The sequence below is a fragment of the Suncus etruscus genome, chromosome 10 (assembly GCF_024139225.1).
Source record: "Suncus etruscus isolate mSunEtr1 chromosome 10, mSunEtr1.pri.cur, whole genome shotgun sequence".
Lineage (NCBI taxonomy): Eukaryota > Metazoa > Chordata > Mammalia > Eulipotyphla > Soricidae > Suncus > Suncus etruscus.
The window spans coordinates 51,840,048-51,859,071 of NC_064857.1; the positions used below are offsets into that span (position 1 = coordinate 51,840,048).

The window sequence follows — 19,024 nt, forward strand, 5'->3', positions numbered from 1 at the left end:
ATTCTGTTGTAACAAGAACTATAAAATGAATTATTTTGTACTGGGAATCAGATCAAGCCAGCACTTTAACCCTATGTTAGCTCTAGAGTGAAAGGCACCTCATGTCCTCAGAGACAGGCAGAAGGAAGAGAAGGGACCAATTTGGGCAGCTGATGCCTGGCCCTTACCTGACCTGCTTGGCTCTTCCATGAGTCATTCTTGGAATAGGGTGACAGATCACACAAACCACACCCCTCCAACTGTTGTTATTCTACTGAATTTTACAGATTCCTTCACAAACAGTGATTATCTGAGTGGTAATTATGCCAAAGAAGTTTGTACAACAACAACAAAATATCCATGACTACCTCCCTATCCTTTAAAAATTGTTATTTTTATCCTTTAAAAGTCGCCAGGTATGCCCCCCCACAAGATAAATAGAGATGAAACGACTGTCATTTACACTCATCAACTCAGTTTCGCTCCCACTGGAAATTCAACTGTGACCACGCCAGGAACCCCAGGTGGCCAAGGAGGGTCCCAGAGAAATCAGAGCTCCTGCATGTGTATGTCTCCTCTCAGGAAAGTGCCTGCTGAGTCTGTGTTCGAGGCACTTAACACACACTCACACACACACTCAGCTACCTGGAGCAAAGCACATGCCAAGGCTGACCATTGTAAGGCTCTTTCCCGACTTAGGGTCTGAGTGGGGTACGGAGAGAAAAGCAAGTAGGGGCTTGTCTTCAGTTGACATGGGTTTGATCCCTGGCACAGAATATGGTCCCTAAAGCCTGCCAAGAGTAAGTCCCAGCACAGATCTGGGAGTAAGTCCTGAGTGCCACTGGGTGCAACTCCAAAACAAGACAAAAGCTAGCCGGGTAGTAGTGAAAACCGTATGCCAACACTGGGTGTCCCTGAAGGCCTAGAGATGGAGCCTGGCCCTAGCCATGTCAATGTGGCCCAGAAGGAGAAGTGGCCAAGTAAGGGTTTCTACTAAGCCCAGCTCACCCCAAGTATCTCCCAGGACCTCCAAGTCACCTGGGGCTCCAGTCCCTGTGATGTTTCAACTCTAATCAGAGCTAGAATGAAAAGGAAAAGGAGGTTAGGGAGGCTCAAGGCAAGCTTTGGACTCCATCTCTGGTTGGAGGACCTCCATCCATGCGGGTGTTGAAAGGCTGGAAAGAGGACCCGGAGAGATAGAACAGCGGCGTTTGCCTTGCAAGCAGCTGATCCAGGACCTAAGGTGGTTGGTTCGAATCCCGGTGTCCCATATGGTCCCCCATGCCTGCCAGAAGCTATTTCTGAGCAGACAGCCAGGAGTAACCCCTGAGCACCACCGGGTGTGACCCAAAAACAAAAAAAAAAAAAAAAAAAAAAGAAAGGAAGGCTGGAAAGAGCTGGTGAGTATGCAGGCTGTCAGAAAGAGAGGATATCACTGCCTGGCAAAGCAGATTTCAGCATGAAAGGTAACAGAAGCACCCACGGCTTTCTTCTGTGACAGCACATGGAAACAGCAGACTTCACATGAGCAACCTGGGATCTGAAGGGTTTGGAGGAGTAAGAGGCCATTCTGAAGGGAATGAGATAACCAATCAGATCCAGGCTCTCATGTGACACAATTTTAAAGGATAGTGGTACTGGCAGCACCACTCCCTATTTTACGGATGAGAGTTTCCTCAGCATTAGGGTGCAGAACGAGGGTCTCTCAGAGCTGTAAGAGATTACCTACAATTGTTTCTTTATTGCTCAAGTACAGCGACTTAGCATATTTTTCACTCTATAAGATGCACCATTGATATAAGACACACATCGTTTAGACAAGGAAAAATAATTCTAAAGCAAATGATGCAATGTGAGGTACTGTCAGGAGATAGTGGCTGTGAACAATCATCTGTGAGGCTGAAGTATATTTACTATACGCCGGTCCACAGCTGGTCAAATGCATTTACCTAACTTATTTTTTTTTTTACATCAGAAAATAAAGAGGGGCTGGAGAGATAGCATGGAGGTAATCCATTTGCCTTGCATGCAGGTCATTGGTTCGAATCCTGGCATCCCATATGGTCCCCCAAGCCTGTCAGGAGTGATTTCTGAGCGTAGAGCCAGAAGGAATCCGAGCATTGCCGGGTATGACCCAAAAACGAAAAAGAAAAAGAGGGCCAGAGAGATAGCATGGAGGTTGGGGATTTGCCTTGTATGCAGAAGGACGTTGGTTCAAATCCCAGCATCCCATATGGTCCCCCCCCAGCCTGCCAGGAGCGATTTCTGAGTGTAGAGCCAGGAGTGATCCCTGAGCACTGCCGGGTGGGGGGGGGGGGAACATTTTAAAATATCTTTTCGTTAATAAAAAAAAAAAGTCACAGCAGCAATCAAATACTCTTTAAATGAAAGCTCTCTAAAGATGACAGTGAAAGTGGTTAACCTGATTGCTCATACTATGTGGTATGTCTTCGAAATAAAGGGGGCGTAACAATGCGGACACAATAAAGGGGCGTAACGATGCAGATGTCAAGTGGTCAGTCTCTGCTCTCCTCCCCTGCACTCAGGTTTCCATGCAAGGTGGCATTGGCTCCATAAGACACAAAGACATTTCCCCCCCCCTATCTTGGGGGGAGGAGGGTTGGGGACTGTGTCTATGATATGAAAAATACAGTGATTTAAACACTGAGGTGCTTACCTTCTGTTGGTAGTATATATAATAAATGTGCAATGAGGGGCCGGCGAGGTGGCGCTAGAGGTAAGGTGTCTGCCTTGCAAGCGCTAGCCAAGGAAAGGACTGAGGTTCAATCCCCTGGTGTCCCATATGGTCCCCCCAAGCCAGGGGCAATTTCTGAGCAATTAGCCAGGAGTAACCCCTGAGCATCAAAATGGGTGTGGCCCGAAAAACCAAAAAATAAAAAAAGAAGAAAGAAATGTGCAATGATAAATATACTGTGGATATTTTAGGCTTGCTTAAAATAATTTTTTTTCTAAAAGCACAACCTGATATATTCCATAGTAATAAATACTACCTGTGGCATGTTTTCTGAATTTACTGATGTTACAGCACCACTGGTAATGAGTAGGAAGTAGTAAACTGTTATTAAGTCAAATGTTTCTGAGAAAAACGCCAACTGTGGGTTTTGGGGAAGAAAAGCTACATTCACGGAGCAACAGCACAGCGGTAGGGCGTTTGCCTTGCACACAGCAATCTGGGACCGACACCATTTCAGTTCCTGGCATCCCATGTGATCCCCCGAGCCTGCCAGGAGCGATTTCTGAGCAAAGAGCCAGGAGAACCCAAGTGCCACTGGGTGTGACCAAAAAAAAAAAAATGAGAGAGGGGAGGAGGGGAGGGGAAGAGAGGAGAAGGGAGGGGAGGGAAGAAGAGGGGAGGGGAGGGGAGGGGAGGGGAGGGGAGGGGAGGGGAGGGGAGGGGAGAGGAGTGGAGGGGAGGGGAGGGGAGGGGAGCGGAGCGGAGCGGAGCGGAGCGGAGCGGAGCGGAGCAGAGCAGAGCAGAGCTCAGGACAGTGCTTCTCTGACAAAGTCTATTATGCATCTGTTTAGGGATGGGGCTTGAATAGGAATAGAACCAGGGTCAGTAACACAAATGCCCTGACCCCTGTGTTATCTCTCTGGCCACTGTCAAAAACACTTCTAATACAAAAGTTCTTTAAAGTGGGGCCAGGGCAATAGTTCAGCTGCCTTGCACGCAGCCAACCACATTCAATCTATGGTATCCCATATGGTCCACAAGTCTGCCAGGAATAATTCTGAGTGCAGAGCCAGGAGTAATCAATGAGCACTACTAGGTATGTCTCCAAAAAACAACCTTTAAAGTTTTCTTTGGGGGGGTTGGGGACACACCCTGCAGCACTGTTATTCCTTGCCTCGCATCCTGTGGACCCTATTTTCAAATCTCTAGCATCAAATCTCTGAGCACCACCAAGGATCAATCCTGAGCACAGAGCCCCTCAAAACCCTAGAACAATTAAGTCTGATTGAACATAAAGGAAAGAAATCATTCCTCCTCCCCCCCCCCAAAAAAAAAAATCAGATCCTTGGCCACCTAACCATTATTGCAACCTCTCCATAGCTAGTCACTACCAGGCAAAATAGAATTTCTAATTCTCCAACACACCAGTCTAAACAAAGAACCAGGAGCTCTTTTCTGGCCGGTCCTGTGCCTGTGCTCTGTACCCAGAAGAGGCTAATCCCAGCTTGTCCCAGATGACAGTGTGCCCAGAGGACTATTTGCCAAGACTGCAAAACAACTAACTGTATGTTGGGGGGGGTCTCAAATTTCACAAGTCAGATTCCCTTACAGGAGGTTACAGCCAGTGAAGGTTCAGTGACCAAGTCTGATCATACAGCAGCAAGCTCAGCTGCTGGCTTCCAAGGAAGTCAATTAAGCACAGGGAGCAGGTCAGAGACGAAGTCAACAGAGATGACAGGTCAGCACACAGAGGAAGACCCTAGTGCAGAAACAAATACACCTCAAACCACAGGCCAGTATAAAGCTGTCTATCTCACCCCTAGAACAAGCCAACCCTTAAAGGGCGGGGGAAGCTCAGTGGTCAGTCTGGGATTGATATTGACAGCAGGTCACAGCCAGTTCTGCTGGTGTAGGAGTCAGAGAAGGTCTGTGTCTCTGAACACATGGACACTTAGCATGGCTACAGGAGTCACCCACTGCCTCCGCCCACGGGCTCACTCCTCTCCAACATGGAGAGGGCTTCCTCTCGTGGGTCAGGGAATAAAGCAGACCAGGGTTAGCGTCCCTCAGGACTAAAGGGGTCAGTACAAGGACAGGACTACTCAGCCTTTGTGCAGGGTGGCACTGAGTTAGGGAGAAGGCATGGCCAGGCTGAAGTCCTGTTCCTGTCCCAGCTCCACTGAAGGCATCTCTGACCACAAGTGCGAGGTGTCATGGTTCTCCTCAGCTTCTGAGGAAGGAGGCCTGAGTTCTGCTGAGTCTTACCCAGGCTCATGGCAGCAGAAGGCTTCGGCTGTAGGCAGGTGACTGGAAACACTATGTGGAACTGACTAAAAAGGAACGGAAAAATTTGGAAAAGAAAAGCCAGTTCATGGGGCCGAAGCGATAGCACAGCGGTAAGGCGTTTGCCTTATACACGGCCAACAAAGGACAGACCTTGGTTCAAATCCTGGCATCCCACAGGGTCCCCTGAGCCTGCCAGGAGCGACTTCTGAGCACTGCCAGGAGCGACTTCTGAGCACTGCTAGGTATGACCCAAAAGCAAACAAACAAAAATAAAAGTAATAAAAGCCAGTTCTTCCTGTAAGCCCACCAAAGGCTCCCACCGGGAGCAAGTAACTCCCAATCCTAGGGACTGTCCCCTCCCGCAGAGGCCCTGAGGACACAGGTGTTCAGGTGTCCCTCAGAAGAACCCTTCAAGGACACGACCCCCTCATCCCACGAGGGAAGGCTGTGTCACCAAGTGGAACAGCCAAGGGACACACTGCAGTGCACACCTTCCCACTCAGCCCATCCCAGCCCAGATTCCACAGGGACAGGCCAAACTCTTCCTTCCTTCCTGTAAGGGGTGACAAGTCAGTAGAGCTGGATGGCAAGAAGCCTTCCACACAAGGGAAGTTGGACAGGGACTGATCCAAGGCCTCTGGTGAACAAGGAAGAAGGCGGACACCAAACAAGACTCTGGCTTCCAGACCCAACTAAGTTTTCATCAAAACTGGCATACAAGACAGGTCACACAATGAGAATTAGATGCTTATGCCCAAGCCTTGCCTGTAGTTTCTGATCTCACAGCACCAAGTTGAAAGATGAGGTTTATTACCCATAGTGGTGCCCTGGTTGCAGAAACAAGCTAGGGCCACAGAAGAAATTCCAGACAAACTGCACAACCTCAACTGGACTCTATCGCTGAAGGAAAGACCAACCACTAAACAGTGAAAGGGAAAGGAGCCTGTGGATTGGAAAGGACAGAGACTCAGAGCACCAGACCTGCTGTCAAGGGTCAAGTTCTTTTTTTTTTTTTTTTTTTTGGTTTTTGGGTCACACCCGGCAATGCTCAGGGGTTACTCCTGGCTAACTGCTCAGAAATAGCTCCTGGCAGGCACGGGGGACCATATGGGACACCGGGATTCGAACCAACCACCTTAGGTCCTGGTTCGGCTGCTTGCAAGGCAAACGCCACTGTGCTATCTCTCCGGGCCCCAAGTTCTTCTTTTTAAAGGAGAACGTTACAGAACTAGTGCAGGGCCCAAGTCCTTCCTTTCCCTGGAAAGGAAGTAGTGCATTAAGATTAGAAATGACCTTTGTAACTTGCCAGCTGATCAGGAAAGGACCTGATTAGTGCCTATTTTCCACTGACAGCTGAAATCAATTCTCATGGACACAGGACTGTTATGATAGATAAGACGATTACTGGAAAGCCGAAGCAAGAGCACAGTGGATAAGGTGCTTGTCCTGCATGTGGCCAACCCGGGTTCAGTCCTCACTATCACATCTGGTATCCCACCAGCAGTCATTCCTGAGAGCAGACCAGGAGCAAGCACTAAGTACTAAGTGTGGCCCAAAGAGGAAAAAAATAAGAAAAAGACGACGACAAATATCACTTCATAGTAGTAGGAACTAGTGAGCATTTTGATTACCCACAGGTAACTAACAGACCTGGTTACTCTTTAAAAGACAAGGAAGGATGGGAGCCAGAGAGATAGCATGGAAGTAGGGTGTTTGCCTTACATGCAGAAGGATGGTGGTTCGAACCCCGGCATCTCATATGGTCCCCCGAGCCTGGCAGGAGTGATTTCTGAGAGTAGAGCCAGGAGTCCCCCTGACTGATGGCAGGTATGACCCCAAAACAAAACAAACAAACCAAAAAAAGACAAGGAAGGAAAATAACCAACGTTATAACAAAATATAAAGTATATAGAAAGTGTCTATATACTTGCACAGAATAAGTACTAAAAAGACTTCCTTTAAAAAGGCAAGATATGGGGCCCGGAGAGATAGCACAGCGGCGTTTGCCTTGCAAGCAGCCCATCCGGGACCAAAGGTGGTTGGTTCGAATCCCGGTGTCCCATATGGTCCCCCGTGCCTGCCAGGAGCTATTTCTGAACAGATAGCCAGGAGTAACCCCTGAGCACCGCCGGGTGTGGCCCAAAAACCGAAAAGAATAAAAAAGAAAAGAAAAATCAAAACAATTAGGGGGCTGATGAGTTGTTGGGGTTTGTTTGGTTTTGATTTGGAGGCCACACCTTGAGATGCTTGGGGGTTATTCCTAGATGTATGCTCAGGAATTACTCCTGGTGATGCTCAGAGATGGAAACAGCGGCTCCCTGCAAGGCAAGCACCCTACCTACTGTACTCTCCCCCCCCCCCCAGCCACACCCAGGTTCCTGAGCTAGTTAGTTGTCTAACCTTCCTGTCACACATGTTAATGATATGCTTCTAGGAGTGGATCAGGTCTTCAGCTGTGACTCTCTGGAGGTTTGCTTATGGCTATGGTGCCTAAGAAGCTCTTAAACACAGATCATATGTTGGGAAGATAGAGAGATCACATAGTACAGGTCAATGAGTGCCTGCTCACCTTCCCTCCCTCCCAGCACTACCAGCTGTGGCCCTACAATTAAATAAAAATCACTTGCTAGGGGCCGGAGAGATAGCATGGAGGTAAGGTGTTTACCTTTCATGCAGAAGGTCATTGGTTCGAATCCTGGCATCCCATATGGTCCCCCAAGCCTGCCAGGAGCGATTTCTGAGCGTAGAGCCAGGAGTAACCCCTGAGCACTGCCGAGTATGACCCCCCCCCAAAAAAGTCACTTGCTACAGTTTCCCCAAAGTATACTGCTAATACAGAAATTCATTACTTTGCTATAAAATTTCTTCTTTTGAAAAAAAATTTTTTCTTTTGCTTAAATTAGGGAAATATGATGTCAAACCAAAAGCAAGTTGTTTTTTATTTCCAAGCATACTATAACATGCCTGTGGAGCCTACAGGAAAGAAATGTAGATGCATTTTTCCATTCTGACTTAATTACAAAACCCTTTTATGTTTCTCAGCATGGGCTTTGGAAAACAGATCTTCCAACCAGAAAGAATGAACATTTTCCCTAAGATCCAACTTCCAAAGTGTATCATATATGTCTAAGGTGTATCATGTCCGTAATTGAAAAATTAAAGATGTAGAGGGCCAGAAAGACAGCACAGCACTGGGGGTTTGCCTTGTACATGGTCAAACCAGGAAGGACCAGATTTTGAGCCCTGGCATCCCATATGGTTTCCCCTGCCAGAATCGATTTCTGAGCACAGAACCAGGAGTAACCCCTGAGCACCGCCGGGTGTGGCCCAAAAACAAACAAAAAATTAAAGATGTAATTTAAAAGCAAAGCAAATCTCTCAATTTCTGCCTGAAACAATCTGCACCCTTCCTATTGTTCATGCCATCACACTGCCTCACCCTCTCTCTGTCCATGGAGCTCGAAGCCTTCCCCTTTCCAGAGGCCTCCTCTCTCCTCCTCATCACCATGCTGATCACTGACACACATGCTCAGCATTTTGGGAAACGCTTGTGCTGGGGCAGGGTCCACTGTGATTCACGGCCATCCACAGTGCACGTACAGCAGTGACAAGATGCTGACCACCGCCGAACCAGCCTGGCTCCATTTCGACTTGACCAAAACATCAGGCTGTTTGTTCACAGATCAAAACACTCACCACAGGATAAGGACAGAGCTACCATGAAGAAAGAAGAATGAGCCAGCCCCAACCCCCACCCCGCCAGTAGCTCTTGGACAGAGAGCAGGGCACACTGCAGAGGCTGCCGAAGGTGGGTTGGGGGAGAGGAATCTGGGGTGTGCTAGGTATAACAGCTTAAGAACTAGGAATGGGGCCCGGAGAGATAGCACAGCGGTGTTTGCCTTGCAAGCAGCCAATCCAGGACCTAAGGTGGTTGGTTTGAATCCCGGTGTCCCATATGGTCTCCCATGCCTGCCAGGAGCTATTTCTGAGCAGATAGCCAGGAGTAACCCCTGAGCACTGCCGGGTGTGGCCCAAAAACCAAAAAAAAAAAAAAAAAAAAACAACTAGGAATGGCTTCTGGTCTCAGTGTACCTGGTGGTGCCTGACTCTAAGAAACAGGATAGGGGGCTGGAGCAATAGTACAGCAGTAAGGCATTTGCCTTGCACGCGGCCAAGACATGATGGACCCTGGTTCAAATCCTGGCATCCCATATAGTCCCCTGAGCCTTCCAGGTGCGACTTCTGAGCACAGAGCCAGGAGTACCCCTGAGAGCTGCCAGGTGTGACCCCAAAATAAAAAATAAAAACAAACAAAAAAGAAACAGGACAGGACACTCTACACTCTGACTAGCCAGAACAGTGCAACCAACACGACTCCTGTCTGCAGAACTCTCCCTAGACAAAGGACATGGATCTAACCCCAAAACAAAACACCCTAAAGACAAGTGGACAGCACATTGTGATTGGAAAGATTTCAAACGTTCAGGCTAGTATGATGCTCAACAGAGGTGATATATTCAGGCTACTTATAGTCCTTTTTGGGGAGTAAGGGGGTCCACACCCAGTTGAGCTCAGGGACTACTCTTTACAGTCTCAGGGACCATATATGATGCTGGGGATTAGGAGAGGGCTGGCCAAGTGCTAGGCAAGAACCTAAGCCGTGTACTATCTTTACAGCCCAATCCAGTCATATATTATATGACTCAAAAAAATAGCCACCTAGTCAAACCCTAAATCAGTGTTTACCAAAGTAAGCAATACTGCCCCGAGGGCAGTGGAACCACCAGGGTAAGGGGGTCACCTTGAATACAATGGGACCAATGGGTGCAGTAGGGGTGTGGAAGGGGTTTTCTGTCCACTTAAAGATGACACAATTCCAGGGCTGGAGCAATACAGTACAGCAGGGTGGGCACACTTGCCTTGCACACGGCCAACCTGGGTTGATTCCCTGCATCCAATGTGGTCCCCCAAGCAATTCCAGGAGTGATTATAGAGTGCAGAACCAAGAGTAACCCTGAGCATCACCAGCTTTGGTCAAAAAAATTCTTTAGGGGCCGGGCAGTGGCGCTAAAGGTAAGGTGCCTGCCTTGCCTGCGCTAGCCTTGGACGGACCTCGGTTCGATCCCCCGGTGTCCCATATGGTCCCCCAAGCCAGGAGCAACTTCTGAGCACATAGCCAGGAGTAACCCCTGAGCGTTACTGGGTGTGGCCCAAAAACCAAAAAAAAAAAAAAAAAAAAATTCTTTAACAGTGGGACTGGAATGGTGGTGCAAGCGGTAAGATGTCTGCCTTGCCCGCGCTAGCCTAGGACGGACCGATCCCTCAGCGTCCCATATGGTCCCCCAAGCCAAGGACAATTTCTGAGCGCATAGCTAAGAGTAACCTCTGAGCATCACCGAGTGTGGCCCAAAAACAACAATAACAAAATTCTTTAACAGGCTAGAGCAATAGCACAGTGGTAAGGTGTTTGCCTTACACAAGGCCAACACAGGACAAACCCCTGGTTGAATCCCAGCATCCCATAGGGGCCCCCAAACTTGCCAGAAGCAATTTCTGAGCACAGAGCCAGGAGTAACCTCTGAGCGTTGCTGGGTTGTGACCCCCCCAAAAAAAATTATTTAAATAGGGGGCCAAAGAGATAGCATGGAGGTAGGGCGTTTGCCTTGCATGCAGAAGGATGGTGGTTCGAATCCTGGTACCCCATATGGTCCCCGAGCCTGCCAGGAGCGATTTCTGAGAGTAGAGCCAGGAATAACCCCCTGAGTGCTGCTGGGTGTGACCCAAAAACAAACAAAAAAAAAAAAAAACTTTAAATAAAGCAAATAAAATATAAATCCAATGAAATATATATATTCAAGAAAAATGTGTGCTCGCTTCGGCAGCACATATACTAAAATTGGAACGATACAGAGAAGATTAGCATGGCCCCTGCGCAAGGATGACACGCAAATTTGTGAAGCATTCCATATTTTTAGAAAAAAATTAAAAAAAAAAAAGAAAAGAAAAATGTATATAGTATTCCCTTCTAGAAGAGTTCAGGTTTTCCTCAGCAGAACTGAATTACAATGCTCACCTGTCCCAGTCCCCTTATCTGCCCCTGCTGTCCTGCATGACTGAGAGGGGCCCCCGGAAGCTCTGCCCATCCCTACAACTGCTCCCGTCAGTGGGCCACAGAGGATAGTGCCTAGGTCATATCCAAGCAGGAGCTTCCAAAGGGATCTTGTGAGCTGGTCTTTCATTCAATCACCAGCATATCCCTCCTCAGCCTGAGATGCTGCCTGGGTCACAGCAGGCTGGAAGCCACAACAGTCAACCTGTGTCACCAATATATGATAAAAGCAGGAAGAAATGTCTGGTATTTGAGCCAGTGAGGCTTGGTTTTGTCACCAGAGTACAAAAACAAGCTTGTAAAATCTAATAAGACACTCCAGTCCTCCATGTACAAGCCGCTAATACCTAGATGTTACTTAGACTGGGCCAAGGGCACATATCACATGTTGCTGTAAAATCCAGTAAAACACTCCTGTCCTCTTCCTCCATGTACAAGCTACTCAGACCTAGATAGGTTACACAGACTGGGCCAGAGGAACATATCCCATTTTTTCTCCAGACTGGAGGCCCCCAAAACACTGCTTGGAGTGGCAAAACGAGTAAAACTCTAATATTCTCCAGAGATTTTCTACAGAAATTCTTTTTAGTTAGTAGTATTCCCTTTTAGGACCGAAGTAATAGGATAGCAGGGAGAGCACTTGTCTTGCATGCAGCTGACCTGGGTTCAATCCCCAGTATCCCATAGGGTCCCCTGAGCACAGCCAGGAGTGATTCCTGAGTGCAGAGCCAGAAGTAACTCTTGAGCATCACCCAGTGTGACCCAAAACCAAAACCTAAAGAAAGAAAACATTCCCTTTTATTTCTAGTTATTCTAAGGCACAGCAAATGCTCCATCTCTATTCTGGAACTAGAAAAAGAGTGCATTGATGCCCCTCCTTCCTGGTCCAAAGGTGCTTTTTTCTTCCATCACCAGCAGAAGCAGCACACCTGACCAGTGGCTCCTTTCCCTCTCAGTATTCTGGATCAGCCTGCTTCCACCTTTTCCTACCTGTGGCAGCTCTGCCCAGTGAAAGCAGTGGGACAGCCACAGCATCCTCCATCTATAGCCCGTGACTGGAGTCTGCAGCTCCACACTCCTCCACTCCATTTAAACACCACTGCCAGGCAGTCCCTGTAATTAGGCCCTTTGCAGAGACCAAACCAAGGCAATTTGCTTGGACATCATGAACCGGACGAAGAATTTCCATTTCAAAGTAAGCAGATCGTGGTTTCAGTGTCAAGTGTCCCACCACTACAGAGCATCCCAAGGAACCCCTAGCTCCCTAAGAGGTAGCTAAGCCCTCAGAGGGATGGCCAAGTGCAAAAGACTACCCCTAACTCTAGCTTCCATCCATTACTATGGCCTCCTGTACCAATGATGTCTTGTCCAGTTTGGCCACCACCCCTAAAGTCCTTCAGACTGTCAAATAGGAGAAATTCAACAGGTACAGAAGACAGAGAGGATGAAACCAACCAAGGATTATCCACTGTAAAAACCAGGCTTCTGAGAACCTGCTGCTTGAGAACTTGAGTTCTTAGAACAACACTGGGAAATACAGACTGACGGATAGAGAAAACCAAGGCAGCCTCCACTGTATAAAAAAAGGGGATGGGGCCTAAGCAGTGGAGCAAGCGGTAAGGCATTTGCCTTGCACATGCTAACCTAGGACAAACTATGGTTCGATCCTCCAGTGTCCCATATGGTCCCCCAAGCCAGGAGCAATTTCTGAGTGCATAGCCAAGAGTAACCCCTGAGCGATACTGGGTGTGGCTCAAAAAGGAAAAAAAAAAAAGGAGGGGCCAGAGCGGTAGGACATTTGCCTTACAAGCATCCAACCCAGGACCAAAGGAAGTTCAAATCCCTGTATACCATATGGTCCCCCATGCTTGCCAGGAGCAATTTCTGAGCAGAGCCAGGAGTAACCCGAGTGCCCCCCACAAAAAAGGTAAGGAAACCAGATTTTGTGGATTTTCTTGGGGGGAGGGATTTTGGGGTGCTCAGGAGTTACTCCTGGCTCTGCGCTCAAAGAAATTGCTCCTGGCAGGCTCAGGGGACCATATGGGATGCCAGGGATCAAACTGGAGTCCGTCCCGGGTCAGCCGAGTGCAACGCAAACACCCTACAGCTGTGCTATCGCTCTGGCCCGTTGTTTTTTATTTAACTACACCCACTGTGTTCAGGGATCACATCTGCTGGGGGATTGAGCGTGCAAACCAAGTGCCCTACCTGCTGTTTCTCCCTCCAGTCCTGGAAACCAGATGTTTAATCTGGGAAATAAAGGAATAATGAGCACTGTAGCTATACACACACAACACATGTGCACAGTACAGGTGAGCAAAGGGGAGTCACAGAAAAAGAGTGCCTTTTGTTTCTGGAATCAATGGGACAACTGATCAAAGAATCTAAGAAAACAGTGCCTAGAGCCAGAGTGATAGCACAGCAGAGAGGGTGTTTGCCTTGCACCCATGGTTGACCTGGGTTTGATCCCCAGATCCCATAGGATCTTCCCAAACACTACCAGGAGTAATTCTGGAGCACAAAGCAATGAGTATACCCTGAGCATCACTGGGTATTTTGGATGACCCAAAACCAAAAACCAGAAAGGAAAAAGAGTACCTAGATGAGATGTTCCCACATTTAGCCCCTTTTCAGGGGCTGTAGGGAAACCATTCAGCACCTGCTAGTAATCTCCCTACATAGAGAGAACAGAAATTATCCCAATTGTACCCAAAGCTATTCTCGCTCTCACATCTAGGATCATCCCAGTACCTCCCCCCCACCCCATCCCCCGGGGGGGGGGGGTGAAGTGCCTCGAGAATGTTGGTTGGCTGGACTAGCCAGGAGTGGTCCTGAGAAGACTGTGCCTGCCCCTCACTGAGCTGCTGCCAGGCACACACACCCCACTCTGCAGGGCGGCTTCAGAGCTCCCTTGTTCAGCCAAAGTGCTGGCTGGTCATGCCCAGTAGTGTTGAAGGGGTGTTCCTGGCTCCGTGCGCATAGGAGATCCCTAGTGCTACCCAGGATCTGAACCAGGGCCGCACAGGATAAAAAGAAAGTTCTTTAACAGACGAAATCTCTGTGCTCTCTCTCTGGTCCCAGGGATATTCTTCCACGTTCTGCATGTTAAACTGTCTGCTATTGCTTTCCAAAAGAACTCAATTTCTAAACACTCAAAACAGAAGAGACTCCACTCATAACCCCTACCTGTCTATAAGCAGCAGAAAAAAACCAATGACATGTACTTATTCTAGTGAGAGCTGGCTGCAGATGCTTAATGGAAGGGGCAAGGCGGTCTGGGACAACAGTGGCAGGGATGTTCTCTGTCACTCTAAGTGACTTTTAACAGTCAAGATGAAACCTGGACCCACCCCATGCAAGGCTGCAGTGTCCCGGGTAGCTCACATCATTCTGAAGCTTGATACGAACACCCCAATGGCCTGCCTGTGGTAAGGAGATAACACAGAAGCCACAGTGCTCCTCTATGAAAGCCCTGGATCCCAACATCAAAGAGCTCAGCCACGCCAAGTAATGTTTCCGGCCTGAGTCAGCCCCAACTCAGCACTTTCCTCCTCCATTTTTAAATAATTCACCAGAAGATACAGACTTTGACAGTTTTTAATGATTGAGTTTCAATCATATAGTGTTTCCAACACCCATCATTCCCACAGTTTATTTTTGCCACCACTGCATGGCACTTTATCTACCATTCACCCCTTTGCCCTCTACCACTGGAACCCTATTCTCAGGTACACTGTGGTAGAATATGAAATGGCGGGGTACATCAGAAGCATGTCTCCTTCTGTTCAGAGAGTGGGCATGCAACCGTGGTCAAAGCAAGTACTGGGAAAAAAAAAAAAAAAAAGCAAGTACTGGGCAGAGTTTGAAAAGCACAGAAACCAACACTCCACTCGAAAGGGTCTAGGGGAGGTGGGAACAACACCCCTTCTGCCCCCAGTGCAGCCCCACCTCATGCCATAGGAACCCAGACCGTTTCACTCATTTGAATGAAGTCTCTCCTCTAACCCACCCCCGCTGGGTCTAGTCCTACAGCTGGCAGCCTTTCCAAAACCATTTGCACCATAACCTACTAGCAGCAATGCCCTCAAACCAACCAGAGGAAAAATAATCAAATCAGAGCCTTTTGCTCTTGCCCCTAGCTGTCCTCTCAGTAATCAAAGTTTCTCTCTCTGGCCAAGACTGTTCTGTGAGGCAGTTTTTTGAGAAGTTGACAAACTAATTCCAGGGCCAGAGAAAAGGGAAACCAAATGACACCACCCACCCAGAGCAGATGCAAGGCCAGAGTGGGCACCATAACTGTGTCCATGCATGGACTTCTATGCAGGGCTCAGGAACACTGCTGCTTGGTCTGGAATTTCAGGAATGGGAAAACAGAATGCAGAGGGAAGGACGCTGTCTGCCTGGTGACCCACAGACAGAGAAGCCCCTGCAAGCTCGAGGACAGCATACTGACCACTGCCCATGATGCCCACTGGTCAAGCGGGGAGAGGATCAGCACCAAAGAGGACTAAGGAAGCTGAAGTCAGCTGCCCCAGTGACCAGGCCTGGGAAGGAAGGAGACCCCACCTCAAAGCAGCCGAGTTCATCTGAGGGTCTGGAAACTAAAGAGGAGCAGAAACGAAGGAAGGAAGGTGTGTTCTGGGCTGTCCTGAAGGGCTCCTGCAATCCCAGCACAGGTACCGGCCTGGGTCTTTTTCCCACCCCCGTCCCTGCTGGGGATATGAAGGGGAGGGCAGAGGTGCCCGCCCTAAAGGAGACCCCTCCTTAGGGAAGGATGCCACAAAGAGAGGGCCATCGCTTCCACTGCAGACCTCTCTGCTCCTCTTCCTAGCTCCTAGGTTACCCACCTTGCTTTCTCCATCTCATCATCCCCCGGCAAAGAATACAAGTCACAGGTTCAAAATAGGAATTTTTTTCTATAAGTCACTTGGTTTTTTTGTTTTTGTTTCGGGGCCATGCCCAGGGGTACTCAGGGTTACTCCTGGCTCGGCGCTCAGAAATTACTCCGGCAGATTGAGGGGGTGGGGGGCATATATGATGCTGATGTGCAACCAAATGCCCTACCTGCTGTGCTACAGCTTGGTCCCAAGTCACATATTTTTATTTATTTTTTATTTTTTTTGTTTTTGTTTTTCGGGCCACACCCGTTTGATGCTCAGGGGTTACTCCTGGTTAAGCGCTCAGAAATTGCCCCTGGCTTGGGGGGACCATATGGGATGCCGGGAGATAGAACCTCGGATTTTCCTTGGCTAGCACTTGCAAGGCAGACACCTTACCTCTAGCGCCACCTCACCGGCCCCTAGTCACATATTTTTAAAAAGTTGAAATTCTATGATGTTAGTTAATTCATTACAATTAAGGCATTACTTGGGCTGCAGAGATAGCACAGCAGTAGGGCATTTGCCTTATACTCAGCCAATTCAGGATGGTCAGTGGTTCGAATCCTGACATCCCATATGGTCCCCGTGCCTGCCAGGAGCGATTTCTGAGTGCAGAGCCAGAAGTAACCTGTAAGCGCCAACCGGTATGACCCAAAAACTAAAAAAAAACAAAACAAAAAAACAAAAAAACTGGGGCCGGCGAGGTCTCGGTCCGTCCTACGCTAGTGCTTGCAAGGCAGACACCTTACCTCTAGTGCCACCTTCCCGGCCATGCCAGGAGCAATTTCTGAGCGCCTAGCCAGGAGTAAGCCCTGAGCATCAAATGGGTGTGGCTGAAAAACCAAAAAAAAAAGCAAAAAACAAAACAAAAAAATAAGTAAGGCATTACCATCCCAAATATAGCAAAGAGAAAGATATTGAAGCAATCGCTTACATTCTTCCTAATAGGACTGTGAAATCTGGGGTACACTAGCACTTACCACACGCCCTTGTCAAATCTGCCCATTTCTGCCATCAGATGGCTGCCCCATGCACCTCTGACTTCTTGTTTTTTTTTTTTTTGGGGGGGGGGTCACACCCAGCAGCGCTAGGGGTCACTCCTGGCTCCATGCTCAGAAATCGCTCCTGGCAGGCTCGGGGACCATATGGAATGCCGGGATTCGAACCAATGACCTTCTGCATGAAAGGCAAACACCTTACCTCCATGCTATCTCTCCAGCCACCTCTGACTTCTTGCCTTCACACACCACCTATGGAACACTCCCCCAAATTTTCTATCCAACCTCTTCTGCCTCAGGAGCCCCCAATTCTACAGCCATTAAGCTGTCAAGCAGGGATGAGCAACACCATTTCCTATGTTTTTTAAAAATATGGAACGCTTCACAAATTTGCATGTCATCCTTGCGCAGGGGCTATGCTAATCTTCTCTGTATCGTTCCAATTTTAGTATATGTGCTGCCGAAGCGAGCACCCCTACTATGTTTTTTAACAAGTCCAACTAAATTCTTACCACACCCAACCTTGGTAGTCAAGGGTGTGCGGGACCCCCAAGCTTCAGTGCTCCAGCCTCCCTACATGCCCCTAACCAGTCCTCCCAGCTGCTCCCCTCTTAACTCTGCTCCTCCAGTTCTCAGTGATGCACCTAAAATTCTCCGTTCCTGGGCCCTCTTACTATGGGTGGGGGGGGCCTCCCTGACCACCCTTACAATACACCCCCCTCCTGTTTGGTCTCCACTCAGCACACAATGGAATTCCAGGTCTTGTCCTCCACGCCCACTGGGACAGAGCAGAGAGGGCCATGTGGAGAGGGGAGCCCAATGCACATGGTCCTTCAAGAAAACCTTCAAAGTGACCTGGTGGACCAGCCACCACCAACACCAACACCAGGCTGAGTCCTCCAGCTGCCTAGGACCCAACTTTCCTGACACAGACCTGTTGGCGGCCAGGATGTTCTCAGAACCAGCCTGCTGTGAGGTTGTGCTTGGCCCCTCTTTCCCTGTCTCCTGGAATAAGATCAGCAAGAAAGAAGGCTGGATGTTCTCCCTACACATGTTGTGTGCTTGCCTTCTCCTTGCCCAGGCAATTGCCCCACTGGAACCCTGTGAAGCCATCCTGCATCCGCAGCCCAGTGATCTGGCGGCGGCGGCACCAGGCCTTGAGATTGAGGGACCGCTAAGATGAGGCCAGCTGTGAGACAAGGGCCAAGAGATGCAGGAGAAGAGCCAAGTCCCAGCTCCACTCCTCCATCTGTGGCCCCAGAGACTGGGAGGCCTCTGAGCCACTGCTCCCCAGAGCAACTGAAGATGAGGCAACCTCTCTCGGGGTATCGGCAGGACTGAATATATATGGTACAGGCGATTCGAACCAGGTTTGAAGGGATGCAAGGCAGACTGGGTCAGCACCTAACTCCTGACACACTTATTAAAAATAAATTAATTTTAAAAAAGATGGGGCCCGGAGAGATAAGAGATAAGATAAGATAAGAGAAATAAGATAAGAGAAATAAGAGGTAAGGCATTTGCCTTGCATGCAGGAGGACGGTGGTTCGAATCCCAGCATCCCATATGGTCCCCCGAGCCTGCCAGGGGTGATTTCTGAGTGTAGAGCCAGGAGTAACCCCTCAGCGCTGCCGGATGTGACCCAAAAAACAAACAAACAAAAAAACAAACAAAAAAAAGCACCTCTTGGGGGCCAGAGATAGCATGGAGGTAAGGCATTTGCCTTGCATGCAGAAGGACGGTGGTTCAAATCCCAGCATCCCATATTTGGTCCCCTGAGCCTGCCAGGAGCGATTTCTGAGCGTAGAACCAGGAGTAACCCCTGAGCGCTGCCGGGTGTGAGCCCCCCCCCCCAAAAAAAAAGTAGAAAAAAAGAAACTTAAAACAGTTTTATGGGGCCGGAGAGATAGCATGGAGGTAAGGTGTTTGCCTTGCATGCAGAAGAATGGTGGTTCGAATCCCGGCATCCCATATGGTTCGCCCGAGCCTGCCAGGAGTGATTTCTGAGAGTAGAGCCAGGAGGAACCCCTGAGCGCTGCCAGTGTGACCCAAAAACCAAAAATAACATAAAATAAAA

At 48.8% G+C, this 19,024-nt stretch overlaps 1 protein-coding gene and 2 non-coding genes across 3 annotated transcripts in view; 1 reads left to right on the forward strand and 2 right to left on the reverse strand.

The window, feature by feature from the left end:
* The window catches only part of KIAA0232 (KIAA0232 ortholog), a 78,383-nt gene that overhangs the window by 51,791 nt on the left and 7,568 nt on the right, over nucleotides 1-19,024 (reverse strand). The window contains 3 exon segments of the mRNA XM_049781644.1: nucleotides 4,940-5,004; nucleotides 17,882-17,952; nucleotides 18,014-18,121. Coding sequence (XP_049637601.1) covers nucleotides 4,940-5,004; nucleotides 17,882-17,952; nucleotides 18,014-18,121 — 244 coding nt within the window.
* LOC126021402 (U6 spliceosomal RNA) lies at nucleotides 10,827-10,933 on the forward strand. Its single transcript, XR_007499920.1, has one exon. It is a non-coding gene; the product is annotated as a U6 spliceosomal RNA (small nuclear RNA).
* Nucleotides 17,314-17,420, reverse strand: LOC126021413 (U6 spliceosomal RNA). Its single transcript, XR_007499930.1, has one exon. It is a non-coding gene; the product is annotated as a U6 spliceosomal RNA (small nuclear RNA).